This window comes from Vulpes vulpes, chromosome 10 (assembly GCF_048418805.1).
Source record: "Vulpes vulpes isolate BD-2025 chromosome 10, VulVul3, whole genome shotgun sequence".
Classification (NCBI taxonomy): domain Eukaryota; kingdom Metazoa; phylum Chordata; class Mammalia; order Carnivora; family Canidae; genus Vulpes; species Vulpes vulpes.
In genome coordinates, this window is record NC_132789.1 from 4583252 (window position 1) to 4606709 (window position 23458).

General features: G+C 47.9%; 1 protein-coding gene across 2 annotated transcripts in view; it reads right to left on the reverse strand.

Moving 5' to 3' along the window:
- Window positions 1-14075: 14075 nt before the first annotated feature.
- TMEM132B (transmembrane protein 132B) overlaps window positions 14076-23458 on the reverse strand; it is a 371854-nt gene continuing 362471 nt past the window's right edge. For both annotated transcript variants that reach the window (XM_072722666.1, XM_072722667.1), the window contains exons 8-9: window positions 23047-23238; window positions 14076-22129 (exon numbers count right to left, since the gene is read on the reverse strand). In XM_072722666.1, the coding sequence (XP_072578767.1) occupies window positions 20981-22129; window positions 23047-23238 (1341 nt within the window). In that variant the 3' untranslated portion in view covers window positions 14076-20980. The remainder of the gene's footprint in view (window positions 22130-23046; window positions 23239-23458) is intronic.

The window sequence follows — 23458 nt, forward strand, 5'->3', positions numbered from 1 at the left end:
ACACCTGCTGCGGTGGAAGGCTTCTTCCCAGTGGGCCTCAAGGATACCAGGAGCCAGACAGAGCTACAGGTGGCAGAGGAGACCTAGTTTTCCCCCCACTCCAAGCACTAGGTAATTACAGGGTGTCTTTGCAGTCTGATGAGTATTTACCCAACAGAAGGAAACAATGTGCTGGTTCCTGATCCACCCAAAAGTTGAACTGTCATTTTAGTAGGGCACGATATTTAAAATGAAATTAATTTCATTATCTTGTAGCATCCTATAATTATAAATATAACACATCACTCAGAATGTATTTGCATGTGTAAAGAATCCACGGTTGTCATTTCTCTGTGGCAGAAATGGCAGTTGGTGTGACTTCAGAATCTGAGCATTCGGTTACCAGGAAAGCAGTGCGACCGCGTGTTTGGGCACCAAAGCTTGCTCAGCATCGGAGAAACGGCACACAGAACCGCAGGGCAGCAGACAAGATGGGAATGTCACACCCATCACTTGGGATGTGTTCTTGATCCCCATGTGCGATCAATACTTCACCGCTGCCGAGTCAGTTTATAGGATAAAAGTCACTTCAGAATTCCCCAAAGTTCAACACCGATCCCAGCTGGAAGGCTGGAGATTATTGCCTGAGTGCAAAATGCTCAGCCTGGAATATTGCACCGGTTCTTCCCGTTTTGAGTGTGCACTTTTATTAGTAATGGTGTCTGTGCTCACAGCCGTAACACGATACTGGCTACAGCAGCTGTTTAGTGGCACTTAGCAGAAATATTTCCAGGTCGCTGGTCTACCACAAGCAGGCTAGGACTGCAGCTGACCGCCCCTCCCTTCAGGTGGGGCCATATGACTAACCTCAGGGCCCAAGGGGCTAGAGCAGAAGGGACCCCCAAGGCGAGGAGGGGAAATCTGTGGTGGGTGGGCAGAAGCACAGTGTTGCCACTTCCCACTCAGTTGGAGCCACCAGGGGTCCCAGACCCTGCGTGATCGGGAGCCTCTCTGTCAGCATTCCTGGCCTCTTCACCCATCACTGCCCCCTGGTCACCGTGCTGTACCTCCGACACATCACCTGTGCTCCAGACCGGGGCGGGGGCCTCTGCAACTGCTGCTCCTCTCTCTGCGCACTCCCATCCGCCAGCTAGCCCATGGCTCAGCCAGTCACTTCCGTTTGGTCCACGTTCAGAGGTCAGCTCGCTGACGGGGCTTTGCAGATCATCCCCTTTTCAACTCCTGTCTCCACCACCAGGCCCGGCTGTGTCCCCCCGCCCCTCCCCGCTTCACTTACATGGCTCTTTACCCCACCTGACCTGCTCTGCTTTTGTGTGTCTGTTACTTGTCTCCTGCCTCAGAAATTTACGTTCTGTTTCCCATCGCACCCCAGGGGCTTAGAACATCACTGTCACATAGTAGGTGCTCAGTAAGCATTTGTTGGAAGGAAGAAAGAGCACATACATGCCCACCACACAAACCCAATGCTCATGCCAGCTGCTGGTCTGGCCTCCCCTTCTCTACCCAAGTCTGATTCTGGTGAGTTGGGATCCTACTCAAATGTTTTCAAGAGAACAAGGGAATTGACTTTTTTTAATGCAAAACTTGATTTTTCAAGTGTTAGCCATTGCATTCTTCAAAAACATTTTTTTAAATTTATTCATGAGAGACACAGAGAGAGAGGCAGAGACACAGGCTCCATTCAGGGGAAGCAGGCTCCATTCAGGGAGCCCAATGTGGGACTTAATCCCGGGTCTCCAGGATCACACCCTGGGCTGAAGGCAGGTGCTCAACCACTGAGCCACCCAGGCGTCCCATAGCCATTGCATTCTAAAGAATATAAATCGGTGCAGGCCACACAAAGCCTGACCACACCTCTCCCCTCTGCCAGTCCCAGCTCAGAAGCCTCATGGAGGTCCCTCCATGAACAGGACTTATCATGGTGATGACAAGGACAGGGCAGCTGGCCGGGTCTTGCCCTCCTCCTCAGGTCCTGACCTCCAGTGTTATAGCTGGAGGCATTCTGTGTGCTGGCTGCAGCACTGCATGGCCTTGCACCCAAGACCTGGCTCCTGGGAACTTCCGCTTCCCCATCTCTGAGTGGGTATGATAAACCCAGTTTGCAGGTGGCCATCAGCATGACCGGCTTCATTTGCAAACTGCTCGAGTCTGACACGATGACTGACAGATAGTGTTGTTTGGTAGATAACAGTTCTCGTTGCTTCTGCTTCTTGGTACCAGTCTTAGCACCCCGAGCCCTCACTGAGGATGGAGCCGGGGACTGCTGGGGGGTGTCTTCTTTTTTTTTTTAATTTTTATTTATTTATGATAGTCACACAGAGAGAGAGAGAGAGAGGCAGAGACACAGGCAGAGGGAGAAGCAGGCTCCATGCACCGGGAGCCCGACGTGGGATTCGATCCCGGGTCTCCAGGATCGCGCCCTGGGCCAAAGGCAGGCGCCAAACCGCTGCGCCACCCAGGGATCCCTGGGGGGTGTCTTCTGTGCACACATTGCTGGCCACCCACCAGTTGGAACAGGGAGCACTGAGCCTGCGGAGTGGGTGTGTTGGCTCTTGCCTCCGTCCACCCACTCAACCAATGTGACTGAGCCCTTTTATGTGCTAGGCACTGTCCACAGATGCTGAGGACACAAGATGACCGAGACAAGTGCCCGCCCTCCTGGGGCTGAGGCTCCAGAAGGGGGAGGTTGAGAAATAAACAGGACGTGGAATGGCGAGCAAGGGGACAGTGGGCACCCAGGAGAAATGTAGACCAGGGAAGAGAGGCAGGGTGAGCTGCGGTTAGGGGTACAAGGAATGAAAATGATGGTTTCCGGGAGAGGAGGAAGGGAGCCATGCAGTTGCCTGCAGGTGGATTACTGCAGGCAGAGGGAACAAGTGCAGAGGCCCTGGGGCAGGACACATTCTGGTGTTTGGGGGTCACATGGTGGGGTGGGGTGGGGTAGAGGCTGGGAGTGTGCCTGGAGCAGCAAGGGAGGGGCAGCAAATAAGGTCAGATTGTGGAGGAGACCAGAACATGGAAGTCCTTGTGGGTCATGGTGAGAACTTTGGTTTTTATTCAGAGATGGGAGCTATGGAGGGTTGCAGGGCAGACATGATCCTGTTTAGGCTTTAACTGGGTTGTTCCTGCTCTACTGACAACAGACCAGGGGGCCGAGGAGGAGGTGGGAAGACAGACCTATAGTTACAGGTCAAGTTGATGACCTAACATTCTCTCAACCTGTTTCCTCTTCAGCAACACGGAAGGCACCTGTGTCCCACCTGCATCCTGAGACTGATGGAGAATAACTAGCTCCAGCATGAGGCTGACGCTTCCCATGCACCCTACCCCGCCTGGTGCTCTCGCATGCTAGCTGGTGACCCTGGACCAAATTTGTGGACTCTTTGGGCCTCAGTTTTCCTATTTTTAAAATAGACAATAATAGTGTCTGTGCCAGTGAGCTTTCATGAGGATTGGATACAGAGTCCCTGCCCAGAATTTGGAGCCTCAGTGGAGAATATCAGCCATATCAGTCAGCGTGTCCTCCAGCAGCAGTGACACCAGATCTCAGCGGCCCGTGACAATGTGATGTTCTTGCTCACGTTACGTGTGCTGATGGGTCCCCAGTGTTGTCCTGGGCCTGACTCAGCTCCACAGGTCCCTCATTCCTGAAGAAGAGAACAGTCTGGGGCTGTGGTTTCCCTGGTGTAGGGTACCCAGGGGTGCGGACAGAAGCCCACCAGGCCTCCTGATGAATCCTCTTAGAGTTAGCCCTCCCTCCCTTGGAGTTAGCTACCATGCCTTGGGTTGAGGCAGGTCACAAAGGCAAGAGTAGGATGTGTATGCTGCTGGATGGAAGGGAGTCAATGCTCTAGCCCACCTTGGCAGCCACCACCTCCAGTCATCATTGGCCTCTTCATCATCATCATCATCATCATCCTCATCCTCATGGCACATCATCATCATCTTCATCCCCATCATCAACCTCCTCCTTGTACATCATTGCCATCATCATCATTATTGTTGTACATCACCTTCACTATCCTCCTCTTCGCTGTACATCATCACCATCATTGTCATTATCTTCATCCTCATGATCATCCTCACGGTCATCTCCCTCATTGTACCACCATCATCACCATATCATCCTCATTATTTTCACCACTGTCATCCTCCTCCTCCTCTTCATCATCATCACCATTGTCATTATCCATCATCATTGTCCTCATCATTCATAGGTGGAAGTCATCCTAGTAGAAACCACTGAGGCAAAAACAGGGGAGTGTAGGGACAGTCCCCTCCAGCAAGCTCATGAGCAGAGGTGCCGTAAGGAATTGTCATGACCGGGAAACCGGTGACAGTTTGATTTTGTACATGGAGGCAAGACAGATACAAACCTCACATCTGTGTGTGAGTGTGTGTGCAGGGGCACTGATGGATGCATCGGGACTAACAATGGTTGTGACAACAAACACAACGCGCCCACTGTAGTACATCTTCCCATAGAAGACGAATCACCTCAAGGCAGACAAAATATATATCCCGTAATATACACACGTTACATAATCAATCACAGATGAAATCGAACGTCTAGTCCTGTAGCATCGAAATGAGAGTGAGACAGTGAAATTCACTTCACGTTTCACTCCGTTTTGAGGCCAAACATGCCATATGGAGAATTAATGAGACTGCAAATTTCCTACAAATGTTTGTACCCTGATATTCTGGGGTAATGACCATGTTTTCTATTTCAAAAATTACTGGGTAATTTATTGCGGACTTGCATTTTTTCCAAGGAAAACACAATTGTCAGTTCGTTAAAGCTAATGGGTTTTTTTGGGGGGGTGGGGCGTGTTGGTGTCTTCGTCTCTTGTTTCTGGTCTACTTGGTGTCTCACATTTTACCCCAAGGATGAGTAACTGACACTGTGCAGCTGGTTCAGAGGAGGTGCCTGGCAGTGTGACATGGGGAGGAGGCGACAGCCAGGGCAAGAGATGGTGGGACATCCATCTTTTAACAGATTAAACCAGGACACAAAACGCAGATGTGGGCCTCGCTTGATAAAACAGGTGTCCTCCAAGGCAGTCTGTTGGGGAAATTGCCAGAATGGGCCACATTTCCTGGCAGATATCACTTGGACTTTCCAGTACTTTTATTTTTGTTTCTCCTTGGCATTCAATTGGTGGAGGTGCCTGACAATTCCACTGAAAGTATTTCTACTGTGTGGCCTTTGAGAAGTTCCCTCTGTGCAATCACGTCTCAGCACGTGCACACTGCAGTACAATTGTCAGGCGAGGCCGCTCGCACCACCTGACCTCCCTGTCTGATGCTCTGCAACGAAACTGGAGAGGGCCCGGTCTGCGCCGGGCTTAGGAGTTAGGCTGCCTGGACACCGATCCCAGCTCTGTCTGTTGGTTTTAGTGGGAAGCGTCAACATTCTCAACTGCAAGACGGAGAGCTAAGTCGAATGTAATTTCCCAGAGATCATGAAATTAAGTCATTGATCGACATCTCTTATGACGATTAATAAAAGGATTTCAAATGTCTTTCTTCCTTCGAACACTCAGACCAAGTTTGAAATCTGTGTAAATGTGCGGCCGGATGCGATAGCCAGCCATGGGGGAAGGGTGTTCTGACACCTGCCCTGGCCCCAGCGTCCCACCAGCAGGACAGCAATGATGCGGTGGGTCTCCAGCACTTACCTTCCTGGACAGAACGGGCTTAACTCGACCGTTTAATGGTTCTATGTTGAGCCCAACTACCCGCAAGGCACTGCATCCAGGAGGAAAACATCATACGCCTCAAGGCAGGGCCCACTCTCTCCATTTTACAGATGGAGAAATCTCGGGAAGATTAGGTCACTCATCCAACATTCTACACCACTTATGTGACTGTGTCTGGGTGAATCATGGCCCTGTTTTTCCAACCCCACAGTCAGCATGTGCCTTTCCCTCTTCAGGGTTGTTTAATGCTTTGCTGTCGCTGTCTTGAAATTCGTAACAATTTGAACTTGTGTTGGTAAGAGAACTCAGACGGGACGACGTACTGTGCGTGTGAGCAGGAGGATCCATGTAACGTGCACACCTGCCGTTGCTTACCGCCCCTCCGCCTGCAGCGACTGAGATACCGCACAGCCTGGAGTGCAAGTGGCTGCTGGACGCGGGAGTGTTTGGGAGACTCCATGTGAGTGCGGAGTAAGTGACTCTGCCTTCAGAGGAAAGGCAGGGGGTGGTGAGGGCCCCTTTCTCTCTCCCTCTCCTTTCAAACTAGAGCTTGCTTTGATTGCAAAAGGAAGCCACACCCTAAGAAGCACAAATAGCCTGAGAACCCCACTGCATGTGTTTTGACTGTTCCTCTCCTACCTTAGCCATCCAATTATACTGAAAATGAGGCATAGAAGCAAAGGGAGAAATAGAACCCTACAGCCCTCTCTAATCCATCAGCAAGCCAGAGGTAGAGATTATTAGCAGAATGTGTGCACATCAAGACATGAAATCGTCAGTTTTGTGCAACATGTCCACTGTCTGGCAAGAACAAAATACAATAGCATTTAAAAGCTACAAGAGTGGGATCCCTGGGTGGCTCAGCGGTTTAGCGCCTGCCTTCGGCCCAGGGCGTGGGCCTGGTGTCCTGGGATCGAGTCCCAAGTCAGGATCCCTGCATGGAGCCTGCTTCTCCCCCTGCCTATGTCTCTGCCTCTCTCTCTCTGTGTGTCTCTCATGAATAAATAAATAAAATCTTAAAAAAAAATAAAAGCTACAAGATTTGGATTTTTCAAAATCACCCAAACCATCCATTGGTGATATTAGAAATTGTCACAGGTCATCTAAGAGGACTTTCAGGTGTTTTTATGGCTTTACTCCCTTGAGTGTTTATTTCTAGGGACAACAGCTACCCTTGAATATGAGCCATAAACAGAAGGAAAGTTTACTGGGATATTTTTCCCTTTCTTTCATCCCCAAAGAAATGGACTTTTCAGGTTTTTATTACTTGCTGCCAAATGAAGCGTCTCTAACTTGATCACGGTGACAGCCCCAGTGGAAGATGACTTGAGGTCTCCATAAGCTGTGTCATCAAGCAAAGCTTATCAAGAATTTTGTGACACAGCGTGTTCCGATTTGTGCAGAACATCTTTGGGCTACCATTTTGTTCCTCCTTCTTAAAATCACGTGTGTATTTAGAATAAGGCGATCAACAGCATTGGGCACCACGCGCCAAGGAAACCCCAAGCCGAGGCCAGTCTCACTTTCAGACAGACAACACCATCAAGGTCCCGCGAGCTGCCCGGGGACGGGTGAGGGTCGGTCGGGGGTGGTGGGCAGCGCAGAAGGACCCCACCATCGCCTCTGGCTGTCTTGCCTTCCTGGGCCACGACAGGCCACATGGAACCCCACGGAGCATGGAGTGTTCCACGGGGAACCCGAACAAGGCCACCGGGGAAGGCCATCCTGGAGGCTGGGGGCGTGGGGCAGCCGCGTCGCCTGACCCCTACCTGTCGAGGCACACAGGTCATGAAAGTATTTGTGCAGCATAAGGTGGCAGTGAGTAAGGATGCCCGAAGCTGGAGGTGACCGGCCCGTGACTCCGACTACTCCAGACCACGACACGACCCACGGAAAACCGCGAGGAAGAAGATGGAACCAGTCGCCCATTCTCTGCACGGGGCTCGGGGCCCCAGGGCGGGACCTGGGCACTGCGGGGTGTGCGCCAAGGCCCGGCCGCTGCTCCTTCGTCTCTTCACTTAAACCCTCGCTCTCTTCAGCAGCCCTGCGGGCCCATCCTGCCTCCAAAGGCCACGAAGATCTCCAAGTCTTCTTGCTCAGTTTCCTTTTCTTTACTTCTTTTTTTGGGGGGCGGGTGGCAATCTCGAGATTGGGGAGGATCTGCCCACAAGCGCAGGGACAGAGGCAAAAATGATCTCTATGAGGATATTTGGATTTTGCTTTCTTCATTTTTGCAGTAACTTGGGGTTTTTCTTGACATTATTTAGGTCTAATTTACATACAAAGACACAAAGACAGGTCTTGAGTGTATAGTGCTGTGAACTGTAAAACAGCTCTTGGTCAAGACAACAAATCCAACATCCCTTTCCAGTCACCACACATCCCCAATAAGGGCAGGCACTGCCCTGATTTCTATTCCCAGATTTTTTATTTTTTGTCTATTCTTGAATTTCATGTTAGTGGAATCGTACAATGTGTGCGATTTTGCGGGTTTTGAGTCTTTCACTTCACTAAATACATAAACTACATTTCATAAACTAGTGCATTGCATTATTAAGGTGCATGGCGTAAACCAGTATCACCTTCCTTTTTATTTTTATTTCTCAGCCACGCCCCACTGTAAAAGAGACTATCGTTGATGTTCTCTTCTGCGGATGGCTGTTTGGGTTGTTTTATGTATTGTGGGTGGAACTGCTATGAACGTCCTTGTTCGTGTGGAATCGTGTCCTTACTGCTCCTGGGTAAATCCCAGAGGAAGCCATTCTGAGTATGTTACGTGTACCTTTCACTTACCCAGAAACTGACACCCACAGCCTCTGACAATTTTGACTCCTCCACGTCTTTGCGGACAATGGGTGCTTTGGTTTTTGTGGATTTAGCCTCCATAGGCAGAAGGCAGGAGGGCATCGTTGTTACTGAGGCTTGCACCTCCCTGATGACAAATGATGTAAGGCAGTCATTCTTGAGCTGTTCACAGCTCTTCCTTTGGGAAGCTTTTATTCAGATCGTCTACCCATTGTCAACTGGGTTGTTTGTCTTTTTATTAACCCATCGTGGCTCTTTGCATATTGTGGATACAGGTCTTTTGCACCAAGGACATTTTCTCTCCCACTCTGTGGATTGCCCATTTTCATAATGATGTCTTGGTGAAAAATAGAGGTTTTAAGTTTTGAGCAAGTGTAATTTATTCATTTTTCGCTTGTAACTGGTTATGTGTCTTGATTCAGAAATGTTTGCTTGCCCCAAAGTTGAAAGAAAAATATCCTCCTGAGTTTCCTTCAAAAGTTATAAACTTTAGTTTTGACACTTAGGTCACGGACACGTCTCAACTTTGAAATCATTACGCTAAATGAAGGAGAGCAGTCACAAAACCCACGTATGGTAGGATTCCATTTATACAAAATACCTTTAAAAGAGGCAAAACTAAAAAAAAAAATAAAATAAAATAAAAGAGGCAAAACTCTGCATCTGGAAAGTAGATTAGCAGTTCCCTAGGCAGGTAGGTTTGGAGAAATGGGGATAAGGGAATGAGAGAATGGGGTTTCTGAAAGAAAGATGAGCTTGTTCTAAAACTGATCGTGGTGAAGGGGTGAATATGCCAAAAGCAGATGTGTGCACCTTAGATGGGCGAACTGTGTGGTGTGTAAATTATAGCTCTAAACAGGTTTTATTTTTTTTTTTTATTTTTTTTATTTTTTTTATTTTTTCTAAACAGGTTTTAATAAGCGAACATGCTTCTTCTGAACAAGGGAAGGAAGCTGGTCTCATTTCTTTGCGTGACTGCCTTCTTAGTGTTCGGGCCGCTGGGAGACCGTTCTTATAAAACGCATTTCTTTACTTCTTCCCTCGCTTAGCTGGAGCAGGACCCAAGGCTCCTCGGGCTGAGCAGCCCCTGCCTACCCTCTCTCCGGGGTGGGTTTTGGGGTTTCTCTGAGATGCCAAAGCTTTGCTGCCGCAGACCTGTATTTCAAGAACCGCAAGGAATCAGCTCACCAGGGGGCTGCTGCTCTAAGATCACTGGGCAGCGGCTCCCGTGGGGCCCAGCCTCACACATCCGTTGTTTCCCACCAACCCCAGCAGTGCTGCAAACGGAGAAGAACCTGCATTTCCAGCAGTCCTGAGTCCTCTGAAGCTGCAGTTCTCAATGTGTGTGGCGTAGCCTGTTAGGGTTCTTTTTTTTTTTTTTTTTTAAACTTTTATTTATTTATGATAGTCTCACAGAGAGAGAGAGAGAGAGGCAGAGACACAGGCAGAGGGAGAAGCAGGCTCCATGCACCGGGAGCCCGATGTGGGATTCGATCCCGGGTCTCCAGGATCGCGCCCTGGGCCAAAGGCAGGTGCCAAACCGCTGCGCCACCCAGGGATCCCGCCTGTTAGGGTTCTAATAGGTTTTGGGCAAAAGTGAGCAGCTAATAAATTCATAATTAATTAATTAAAATAGAAAAAAAAAGGAAAAGGAAAGTAGATAACACAGAACACGCGAGTTGAGGAACACCTGGAATGCTCCATTCTAGGCAGACTTCTCAAACCCTTAAATGTGGTCTGAAACCCTCAAGGGGGAAGGTTAAAAACCATTGTGCATGACAGGATGTGTCCCGGAATGCCTTTTAGTTTTTTTGTTGTTTTTGTTTTACCCACCGAGTAAGCTGCCCGCGTTCCTGCTTATACCACAGTTGGGGAAAATTTCATGCTGGAGAGACGACCATAGTATGACCCAAGCATGCCCTCAAATGTACCTGCTTAGCCCAAGTACTCCAGCAACCCTTTCTAAATATTTTTTTGTTGTTTAGGACTGACCAGGATTCGGCTGTGTCTATTGTCCAGCTTGTTGTCCAGGATCCCCACCCCCTAGATGATGGTGGATGCTTTGGAGCAGGGACTATCATGGCACCCAGGCCCCAAACGCAGAGCCCTGTGTGTGGTTGGTATGCCTCTAGGTTTATTTTATTTATTTTAAAGATTTATTTATTTATTTATGATAGACATAGAGAGAGAGAGGCAGAGACACAGGCAGAGGCTCCATGCAGGGAGCCCGATGTGGGACTCGATCCTGGAACTCCAGGATCACGCCCTGGGCCAAAGGCAGGTGCTAAACCGCTGAGTCACCCAGGGATCCCCCCTTAGGTTTATTTTAAAAATGCATCTCAGGGGGCGTCTGGGTGGCTCAGTCAGTTAAGCATCAGACTCTTGATTTTGACTCAGGTTATGATCTCAAGGTTGTGAGATTGAGCCCCAGATCAGGCTCTGAGCCAAGTGCTGAGCATGGAGCCTGCTTGGGATTCTCTCTCCCTCTGCTCCCCAACCTCCCAGCTCACACACATTCTCTCTCTTTATGGAAAAAAAAATGCATCTCAGGCCACATCTCTTTCCTGTTCAGGGCCACCCCCCATGGGAATCAGAGGCCCCCACCAGGCCAGGCTCTCACAAGACCCCTGCCCATTACTTTTCAAGCACATACATGGAACTTCCTGCCCTGGCATGTTCTGCTCCCTCAACCTGGAACACTCTGGATTTTATCTGCCCATCAAGACCCGACACTCACTCACCTGCACACATGGGGTTTTACAGTCCTGTTGCCAGATCTGTGAACCTGGTGACAAAGTTGATGTGTTTGACCCTTTATCATCACATTAATCAAGTTACTGGTTATTTTGTGTCATTTCATATGAACAGAAATATTCTTTTCAATGTGAGAACCAGCCTAGAGGTTTCCTGTTTTGTTCTATAATTTTATGTTAATGTCCAATAAAGCATTTTGGTGGTTTCAGTATCTAGAATGTTTCAGGCTAAGGTAATGTAAGTTTTTGAAAAGTGTTTCATAATCTTTCAACCACAGGTTCATTATTGCAAAAAGTCAAATAAAATGTAAGGTGAATAGTGTTGGTGTTTCCATATTTACTAATAGGTCTCTTGTAGTTCATACCTTCTCCAGACACACACCTCATCACCAGGTTGGGGGAAGTTCCAGGTGGCCCCTGGAACCAGGGCTCTCTCAAGGCCTCCGAAGACCCCCAAGATGCCCTTCCATATAGAGGTCAGGTTCAGGACAGATCAAACATTTAATGTAAATATGAAATAGAATTCTTCTGTTTCTGGGGCACCTGGGTGGCTCAGTGATTAAGTTGCTGCCTTCGGCCCAGGGCGTGATCCTGGAGTCCTGGGATCAAGTCCCATGTCGGGCTCCCTGCATGGAGCCTGCTTCTCCCTTTGCCCCTGTCTCTGCCTCTCTCTCTCTCTGTGTGTCTCTCATGAATAAATTAATAAAATCTTTAAAAAAGAATTCTTTTGTTTCTGAAAATACCTGGCTTTACTTAACTCATTATTTATAATTGGCTACAATCTCTTGGGGATCACTATATGCATTCAGATATTCTTGATAAGTTAGAAAGTCTCACTTACTAATTGTTTCCAAAAGCCATGAACATTTTATGGCTTCTAAACTTAACTTTAGTATACAAAGCTGACGCATAATATTGTCTTTCTGTAGCCATTTTGGATTTGGTGGTTTCCTCTCTGCATTTTAGAGTCTGGGCATATATGCGGGTAAGGCCAATGCAGGGCCGGTGCAGGTCTCCCCAACTCAGACCCAGATTTCACAGATCGCTGAAGGAAAGGCAAGAAGCTCAGAGCCTCCCTGAGAAGTGAAAGTTTTGGACAAAGACCTCATTAGTTTAGAGATCCTTGATGTATGGCGCCTTCATGTTTAGAGCATTTCCTTGTGCTCCTCAAATGAGCTTCAAGTAGCATTTCATGACTGAGCAGGAAGGAATCTGCCCAGTGGGCAGATCTGCCCCATGCAGAGCAACAGTGAGCAGTGATCATGCTCCCTGGACCCCTTACTGGCCACCCTGACTGCCTTCCCAGCACGCATGGGAAGGAACGTTGCCCGCTCACAACCTGTACGTGCAAACACACATTCTGATCCCTGCTGAAAGGGCCGCTGGAAAGCTCCTCAGTCAAAAATGGTCTTAACATTCTGCTAGATTAAGAAAAATTGGAAATACAAGCTCCTATATATGTTTTATGAAAAGAATAATGCTATTAAGGGGTGTCAACTTTAATACTATCCATTATGAATCTTACAGAGTCAAAGACAAGAATATCTGGATACATAATGTTTAAGTTCACATGAACTATTTTTAGGGCAGGGTCCATCGAAAACAACTTATTAGACAAAAATACCCATTTTCTACAGTCCCAACCCCTAATGACTTGTGGCACCGAACAGCATTCCCCTTCACGAGCAGGTCAGTCCAGTCTGCCCTGGAAACTCACCTGATGTTCCTTCTCACAGACCAAGCTCACCTCGGAGTGGCTTCCATGCCTTGGTGATGCTGCCTTCCTGGGTTCTGTTCCACCTTGTTGTTTAAAGAAGAGTCAAGGCTCAGAACTTGTATGTGTCACCAACCATCCTCTCTTTATAGCTATTGCCTTTTGCAGGAAGAGAAGGGAGTTTCGTAGAGACCTCTGTAGGTCTAGAGTAGTGCTGGGCACACCGCTGGTTAGGAAGCTGCCACAAGCCCCTCTAACTATCACGGGTGACCCGGGAGCATGGACAGTTGTCACAGACGCCTGCGACAGCCAACCTGACACTGCCTTGGGGAGGGCACTTGCTTTTCTCAAGCTGTATTTTGACAGAAGCTCAGCCACCTGGCAGACTTTCAGTCAGGCACTTAGCCCTTGGAGCCAACTGCAGGGTATGTGAGTGTGCCATGATGGGGTCCCTTTCCTGCTTAAACTTTGCAGAGTGGCAGAGACCCAATGTACCGAAATGTTTTTAGCTGTTCTGGAGTTAAACGGAACGCATCCCAGGACTATGAATATCAACTGAACTTTTCGGTGCCTGAGTCGGTTTTCTCGGGACTCAAATTTTGTAAGTAGAACTGACTTCCCACCCCCCGCTGGCAGGGACAAATCTTAATAAAGCTTTTTCTTTCATTAAAATTTAACTTTGAAAAAAAAATAAATAAAATTTAACTTTGGAAGCTTTAAAGAAAGATGGACTTTTCTTGGCTTTCTCCAAGAACCAAATTTGCACGTCTTAACTACAGGAAGTCATGGACCACCACTGTCTTCTTTCTGGAAGACACTTTCCTAATGTAGATGGTTCAGTAGGCTCTTTAGCCAGAATACGTCCCCCGGGGCGCTGAGCAAGCCTCTTCCCCTTGGACGCTTGCTCTTATATTTGAGTAAGCCATTCTTTTCTCTAATTCTCAAAGTCTTGGGCAGTAGCTGTCGTCAAGGATCTGAAGACACAGCTAGCTCCCTCTCTGCTGGACCTAAGGCCTTCTTAATGTCCTCCTGTGAACACCTATTTGAAGATGAGGTGATTTCTGGGAACCTACCAATGGATTGTTTTACTATAACAAGGAATCATCCAACACGTTTTATTTCTTCATTTTCAAAATGTTTGGAAGTGCCTTTACAGATATGTTAAATATACTGAGGAACATATACAACAGATCATACTGAAAACCATGGGTAATATGAGAAAGACATCATACAACCGAAAAAGTATATAGAAGCACAATGTTATCACAGCATGCTCTGTTTATAATATCGGGCGTGTACCAGGCAACAAGAACCCAACTCAGAAAAATAGAAAATAGGGGATGACACCATTTTTTTCAAATGTCAGACAAAATATATCCCCTGCTGTTGCCCTGAAGCCACCCAGAAGTGGGCTGTGTGGGTTTGCCATTCACGGCACTCTGCAGCCCAGATCAGATCCACCTGCTTTAGAAGAGCCTGGGATGGGGGAACTGACAGCAGGGATACAGATTTAAATTGTGAGCAAACAGCATGCTCTTTAGACACATGGTATAGATAAGCAGCATTGTAAGAATCGTCTGCCACAGAGAGACATATGTGACCCCCTACCAAGAGCATGGATCTGCCGTATGATACCCATTGTTATTCACAGTTGTCTTTCAGCCAACTGGTGTGATTACTTATTACTTAATTCTCTATGTCTCGGCTCCTGCCTTTCATAGTTTTGGCACTTGCTTAAACCCACGACCATGCCTAGAACATCAGCTGTCAGGGGGGTCGAGCAACAGATTCATTCATGGAATCTGAGTTGAATTTTAAACTGATGTTCAAAATAAGGCTCCCAGTGGAGGACAGCTATAGGAAAGGTCACTCACTTGGTGGTCGGTGCCAAGAGGAAGCACTTTGGTCCCTCCCTTGGCCAGTCTTGGCATCCTTGGGGATGTGGGCATCTTTTGTGGCAGTGGTAAGCAATTTACTGCACCAGAGCAATTGAAACAGTAAAAGGCCCAACACAAGTTTACAGATGTGCCCAGTAGAAATGCATGACCAGGAGAGTGGAATACAGTGCTGAGAACTCTGGAGAGTGTGCTTATCAATGCCTGGTGGGTGCTCCTTGTCGGCCTAAAATATTCATGGGATTAGAGCATGTTTGCCAGAAGTGGGAACTTACCCAGATAAAACAGAGATTCTACAGTGGTTATGACAAAGAAAACAAGGCACACTCTCTGAGGAAGCATCTCTAAGTGAGGAAACTACATTACATGGGCAGTGTCTACACTGGCATTGGTGTTATTTCATTCAGCGAGTCAAATTCCTACAAAGGAGGTCATCTGCAAGTGGCAGATTATTTTAGTTCCAACCTTGCTATAGGAACTAGAAAGTGGTTCATGCTCTTTGGCCAAAGGAAGAAAAGAAAGAAGAGTCAGGTCAATAGTGATTTAAGCCTAGAGAAGGACCATTTTTGAATGGGTGAAGAGGTCACTATCACATGGACCCTGAATTCCAGAGCAACATCCATCTCTCTGTAAAGTGCATTATTCCAACGGGCAGTGCAGATGCATAAGAAAAAAAAATCATCTGTCCTCTTGGCTTCTGTAGTATCTAGAGATTTCAATCCTTAAGATAAAATTAAAAAGTTTCATCTTGACTGACCGAGGGCAATAATTAAAGCCAAAGGAATCATAAAGGCATCTCATGGAATGTGAAGATTGTCTAGTTTAGATGACATGATGACCTTCTTGGACTGGGGCAGTGAGAAGCTTTCCAAGGAGAAAGTTGTCATCTGGAAAGTGACAGTGTCCTGCTCACCTCGACTCATAGAAGAGTCTATAAACATTGTCACCCAGGGTACAATGCTTCTGCACTTTCTTGTACTTTTTAAAATTTCTAAAAGCAAGCAACAAAAAAACCCTCCGTAACTGGTCTAAATTGTGTAAAATCGTAGAGAAACTAAAGGCATGAAGGAGTCTAATACTCCCAAAATGTGAAATGTGGGGGTTTGCATTTTGCACACACTCAAAAATCTAAATATAACAGATTCATTCTTTTACAAACCTTTTTTCAAGCTACTTTCCCCCTTCTCTTTTAGAAACCAACTTTACTGACTACCTGCGCACACACGGGGACCTGGGGAAAGCCTGCCGGGTCCGTGGCTCTGTCCTATGTTCCAAGGACAGGGACAAGGAGGAGGTGGTTGGTGGGAAGCAACCATCCAGAGTGTGGGAAATCCTCCACACCTGGGAGCTCATCGGAAGCCTGCTACCCTGCAGAGCCTACTCGGTAGGGAGCATTTACTGTGACATGTCAAGTTACTGCCCCATCCTGAAAGCAAGGAGAGACATTTGCCAAAATGCCAGAGACGATGCTGGCAGTATGGGAAGGGCACGCATGCCGGCGGGGGACGTGTGGGAGCTGGGCAGCGCCTGGCCGGCGGGCAGCTAAAACACCAAGTCAGCCTCCCAGGCAGGAGCCCGGCACGCTTGTGTTTTTCTTGTGTCTACACCCCTGCCCCGGATACATACACACGAGCAAACCATTGACGAGGGAGGACGAGAAGGGAGGCTGAGGCCAAGGGCCACTGCATCCTGCAGGTCAGTCCAGAGCCCAAGACGGTGGGTCCTGGACGGGGATGTGGGTGTGAGGAGCCCTCCCTCGGAGACATCCTGGAATAAGTGTCCCCCAGCTGGGAAAGCAAATGAGAAGCTTTCCAAGGTGAAAGTTGTTTGCAACCATTTATAAACATTTTCTTTTGGTTTCCATTTATTGCTGTATCGGAGGTATTAAAAATATCTGGCAAAGAAGAAAAAATAGACTATGTAGTAAAATCATACAGAGGCTAAAATTGAAAAGGGACTATGTGCATAAAATAATGAAGCCACGGAAGAATGTTTAAATGTTTATTTTCATGTTAAAAATGATGAGTTACCCTGTGGTTAGAATATACCCTTATGCTGGGAAATGTAGTCACTTTATTTCTGAAATATTTCCAGGGGAAAAAAAGAGGAAAAAAAATCCGAAAGTAATGAAGGGTAAGATCAAAATATTCTGGCAGATTCCATCAGTGATGCCGCCTCGAGCCGCGCCCTCACCCAGTGCTCGGTGCTTTCCCCACCTTGGGCTTAGATATTTTTGAGCGGAAGGCCTGTACATTTAAAAGCTACAGCGTTGCATGCTTTGACTGTAAAATGTGTTTACTCCAGCACACCTCTCGGCGCCTCGGGGTATTGCGTGGGTTACATACAAAAATATCTGTTGTCCATACCCTCCCATAATCTCTCCACCACCCGTCCTGTCCCTTTACATCACAGGTGATACGCGGCACATCACACGTGTAGAATTTCGATGCAGAAGGTGGTTGCCGAGTCTATAAGCCATCTGTCGTGTCATTTATAGAGACTAGATGGAGAATGGAAGCCATTTTTGAGATGATTCGAGTAGAAAAGACGATGGTCCCAGAGACGTGTAGGAAGCAGGTGCAACCGCTCTGTGTGGTCGTTGAGGACGGGCTGGTTAATTTTCTGACACAGAGCCTTGACTGGTCCCAACAGCCCAACACTGGGAAGATGCCTTTCCAAAAGGGTGAAGAAAGGATGTAAAGGATCAAAATGCATAAAGGCAGACTTCCTAAAACTTAAAAGTGAACAAAGTAGAAAGTACTCGTCTACGGATGTGGCAATGGGACAAAAAGTGATCCGTGTTTTTCCGTGTCAACGTGTACACAGAAACCCTCTGCCTGGAGTTTAAGTCTAGGAGCTGATCCTGGCCAGGGTGCAACACAAACCAGCTGGGAGGTCAGTCCGTTCTCTGTTGGCATCCACGGAGCATTCTGAGGCTTGCCGGGTGCTGTTCTTCGGGGAAGACTGGCAGGGCTACTTGCGCTCCCTCGGATGGGACACTGAGCATCTGAACTCCACTTCCGTCATGTGGCAGCTGCTCCTGGATCCTGGGGTGCACCCTGGGGGGCAGCACAGCTGCGGCTGGGAACACTGGTCTCACCCTCCCCGTTCTAGGTGGCCTGGTCCTCAGGGCCAGTGGGGCGGGGGAGGGATCCTAAGCATTCACTTTTCGGGGAGAGGAAGGGGTTTTACTGCCGTTATTCTGTTCAGGTGATTAATCACCCCGATCGACTGGATATTCCAGCTGTAAAAAACTGGAAACTCCAGACAGCCTGCAGGCCCCCAGGGAACGGATTTCAAGGCTTCATAAGTTGTGTCTTTTCCCCATTTTAGTTTAGATATTTAGGGGCACAGTTCCTATTTATTTTAAATGATCTAGTTGGAAAACAGGCGGCTATAATCCAGGGCTGCTGGTGAGTGGGACACATTTAGAACAAAACTTCACTGAAATCCTGGTAAGCTGTGAATAGTGCCCACGCCAAGTGGGGGACAGCCCACGGCACTGGTTCCCACTAAATACCGTACTCTCTGGCTCCTATTTACACACTCACATGCGTATGTGTGTGCACATCTTGTGAGTGTGTGCTGTGTGGTGAAAGGGACCTCCCCCCGTGACCTTCTGTGTGACGTTCATGTTGAACTGAGTTTGAACAGAAGCTGGCAAAGGTGACTGTACGGAGTCTGTATCAGTCTGGGTGCCTCTGGCTCACCCACGGGGGGCATCTTCAGGACAGCGGTCAGTTTCCCGCTCCCGAGAAGCCACTGGCACGGTCTCTGTTCTGACGCTCCCTAAGTTTGCGCTTTGCCTGCACCAAGCACTCAGACCCCAGGAAATGCTCTGCTTTGCAAGCTTCTCAGTAATGCTCCCCATGACAATGGTAGTGTCCCTTGTCCTTTCCCAGATCACCACCCACCCTCCCCAGGGCCTCACTGTGCCTGTTATGTGCGCACACACCTCTGTGTGTGGGGGGGGGGAGGGGGGAAGGGCTCAACCCCTATACCAGCTGAGGTTTCTCAGTTTCAGACACAAAGTTCCTGTTATTTCGGAATGCTGAAGATCCAAAAGGAGAGAAAATTGAGAACATCTTGCAGAAGGAGCGGGACTCATTGGATGGCTGTGTGGCCCTTCCCTTCAGACTCCCTGGCTGGCACCGAATCCTTGGGTGCGGTTAGCAGCGCAGTATCCTCTGGCTCCCCGGGGCACTCCTCCTGCCAGGCGTCAGCCTTCTCTTTGCGAACTCCCTCTGAAGCCAACGCCCGGGTCTCCTGACTTCCTTCATCCATCACATTGAAAGATTTTTGAAACGTCACTGGCCGCAGCCCTAAACTCCCACCTTAAACACAAGATTGACTGGACACTGGCCTTTGGAGATCAGGCCTCCATCCCTGGTGATTCATGCACTGTTTACAAACCCACCGCAGTCCTGTCGGCAAGAGACACAGGTAGAACGTGGCTGCCACGTGGTGGCCAGAGGAGGCGGAGCTGTCATGCTCCGGTGCACAGGAAGCCACACGACTAAATGCCTCTCAGAGCTCACCCATCAGCCAGGTGGAGTCAGGAAACCACTTCCTTGCCCGTCCTGCAGGTCTTTGTGACTCTGGTCTTTACACTTCTATGTCTTAGAGATGCAGATGGAATAGGTAGGCTAGTCCCATGCCCGTTTTCCCCGTCATCCCATCTTAACCAAATGGTGTTATGTTCTCCCCTAACCTGAAATTGTTGCTTTGCTTGAAACCATGCCTACTATTCTTTGAAAACACTTTTTAAAAAATTATGCAGAGGGTCATGCTTTTTTTCCTGTTGCCACTCTGACTTTCCGACAGCTATAGTTTTCCTACATATCTACTTCTTAAACCCTCAAAGTCATTTATTTTATGAAACTTGTAAGCAAATCCATTCTTTTCTCCATCAGAGCACACTCTGTGTAGGTTTTAGCTCTGCCAGAGTCAGGATGGATGATTTTTGCAGGGGCGGGGAGAGGGATGGGGGACGTAATTATATGGATGGATTTTTACATATTGCTAAGTTGAAACGTCATTTTACTTACTTTCAAAAAAATTTTTTTTTTGCTCTGGTAAAATGGGAGTGTAATCTGTATTTCCTACACAATTTCCTTTCTGTGTATAATTAATTTAAAATTTTTATCTCAGTTTGGATAATAAATTGTGTTGACCAGAAAGCACCAGTATAAACATGACTATCTCAGGGTCTTTCTGCCCTTAGAAACACACTCCAGGAGTTCCCCACAAATCTTCCACAAGCAGAAGATAAAAACAAATGTGGTTGACAAGTGGTCACCAGAGTTTGTAAGCGTCGTATAGAAAACTGTAAAGATGGCCCTCCCTTGCAGTAGATTAATATTTTATGTAAAATCCCATGTCCCAGGCTGATACAAGGAGGTTCCACAACAAAGAGAAGGAAGGACAGCGTGAGGATAAGCTTCTCAGACATTGCCCCTCAGGTAAGGAACGTGGGCAATCAGAGAACACCTGACGTCCTGCGTGGACGCGGCAAATGTCAGTGACTAAAACTCATGTGTAAATCAAACAGCTCAGAGAGGAGACCGCGATTGCTTTTCTTCATGTTTCAAAAAAGAATTGCAGAGGCCAAAGGAACCAGGTGCAGGTGCAAATGTGTATAAAAATAATGAGCAGCCTCGTAACAAATGAGGGCGGCTACATTCAGCATCTTTCACGTACGTCCAGTCTCAGGCCAAGGGCAAGGAATGTCCACTGTGCTTTAAAAGTTCTAGGAATAGAAAAACCAACACCCGAGCCTTTTCTAATTCCACACGGCCGTTTGTCGCGAGATGACTAACAGTGTCTGTGGGGTCAGGTTTAGCGTATTTGAACCGAGCTAGTACCAGACAGCAGACACAACTGTCATTTTAGAATTTCTCCAGGGTCTACATGTGGCTGCTTTAGAGACATCTCCCGGCTTATAGCCCAGCTGCGATAGCCCTCCAGGCCTCTGACACCTGCTCAGAAAGGGATCCCCCCCAGACCGCCACAAATTAAGCTTTGTTAAATCATCCCCTATTGCTGAACAAACTCACTGCTCCACCGTTCAAAAAACAGAAGGCATAAAGGTGAATACAAACGTAAGAAAGTTCACATGTGGTCTTGCAGCCTCTCCATATAGTCTCTTAGGTCCCGGGGGCCCCCCAGCCCCGTGTCCTGACAGACCCACTTGATGTTGTCCTCACTGTCGAACAGGATGGAGTTGGTGTACGGGCCGCCGTCCTCCGGGAGGATAGTGGTGTAGGAAGTGAACTTGACTCTCTTCCGCTTGGGGCCCGATGGATTTAGAGGCTCACTTTTCATGTCTTTCTCATAGACATAGTCAGAGGGCCTGAGCAGCTGACTATGGAAAGTCTTCTGGGAACCGCCATTGAGAAGGAAGTTCCTCTCCTCGAACTGCAGGCCTCTGTCTAGCATGGTTGTGCACTCCTCCGACGGGAGGGTGATGTCCACAGGGTTCTCCAGAAGTTCCACCTCGTTCCCCAGCCAGACCCAGTCATGGGAATGGGGGATGTTGCCTTGCTCGCTCACGGCGAATCTTTTGTGTCTGTATTTCCAAGCAAATGCCACACAGTTGATTAAGAAGACCAGAATGGCCAGGCAGAAGACACAGAGCAGGGCGTACATGCCGATCTCCAGGTCAGTTAACCCCCTTGAGGTCACGGTCAGGTCACTGGGATTGTTGGCTTCCGGTAACTTCCCCGGAGTGGGGAAGCTTGTGAAGGTGTCTGGACTGCCACTCTTGAGCAACTTCTTATCTTTTCCTTCCAGAGGAGACTGTGGGGTTGTGCTTTTGTTGCCACGTTCTTCTTGGCCAATGGAGGCACCATGTTGGAACCACTCCTGGACTGCTCTCTCCTGGTTTCCCTCACGCTCTATGGAATTACTGAGGTGGTCTTTGTATTCCCGACGGAGACCCTCAATATCGTTGGTGCCTCCTTGGCGCTCGTCAATATTTGGTTCAAATCTGACTTTGACATTTCCTTTACCCACGGCAAGAACACTCTTCCTCTTGGTCTTCTGACAGGGCTCGCTAATCATCATTTCTAATTTAATCAAGGGCCCTTGCCCTTCACCCTGTGCGACCACAACTGGCCATCTGGACTGAAGGTTTGCCTGGACAGACACCACCATTTCATCCAATGATGACACAGTAACTGAAAAATCCTTGGGATCATAAATGTCTAAGGGTGTCACCGAACCATCACTGAATAAAATCCAAGAACTGACTATTGCTTCCTAAGAAAAATGAAACCAAAGGATTATGTTATAATCAGGTTCCTTCAAATTGCAAACATACACATGATTTCCCATAGAATACCATTTAAATATACAGACTGAGAAAAATAAACTTTTATGTGAACTGGCATCAGTAATATGCTTTTGCCCCACTGATGTGAGGAGCAAATAATATACTTTGATGAATGCATTAAAGTGCATAGGTATTGCATGCCATACAACAAAAGTTGACTTCAATCTTTCTAAAAAAACATTTTGAAAGATCAGGCAATTTTTCTGAATCAAGATCAGGTGCAGCTAATCAGGCTCCTGCTCCAGATAATATCACTTTGAACATCCTTTATTAGAAAGCCAGTGCTGATGAAGCAGAACACACACCAGCTGAGGGGCCTGGGGAAAGATACATTATGAGACGAGCTCCCTGGAAAGGTACAGTGTCCTGACGCCTCTACAAACTTGTTATGAGTTTAAAGATGGAGGAGAGCTTTAGAGTTGGCAATTACGGTAAACAGTAGCGATTTGGTGCCTGTTAGCAATGCCTGTTTAAGCAGCTGAAATGGCAATGCCCAAGTTAAAAAAACAAAAAAACCCCAAAAAAACAAACACCTGCTTTGGCAGAGTGACAACATGTGATTCTTTGGTCATGGTCTAGCTGAGTATGCCGAGCGCAGATAAGGCTGCAGTAAAGCAATTAGTGTATAACACGAGGTTAGTGTATAAAAGCATGAACGAGGAACATGTATCTAAGTCACTGGCATTTTTCTCGAAAAGGGACAGGCTGGACTGGTTAAGAAGCAGAAAGAAGTTTCAAGGACCACCCGATATAGCTATGAGGGCTCTACTGATCTTCTCGGCAGGTATGAGAGGGAGGGAAGTGGTCTCAACTGACCGGGTACAAAAGGACCCTGGAATCCCACCTGCTGCGGGGCTGTGAGAACGTCCTGGGCAGACACCGTGGAGACGATGGCTCTTTTGTCTGCTCTGTGAGGCTGCAGGGCAAGAGACAAGCCGGCCACCAGCTGCACGCCCAGGTCTGCAATGGTGACGCGGTCATCTAGGACGATCACTGTCTTTTCAGCCAGGATGGAGTCGGAGAGAGGTGAGAGCACCTTCAAAGGAAGCAAGCAAGCTCCAGTCTTTGCACCACACAAGTGTCTGAAACTCCTAACTGACATTTCCACTAACATGTTCCCTCCATTCTCTGCTGCATGGGTGCCCTTGTGGGAATCGTGTGGGTACACGGGGTATCCTATGGTTGAGTGAACTCACCAAGTAGAAGTGTTTGACAAATACCACGCTGGCCCATTTCCTTTCCTTTGACTCTGGCCA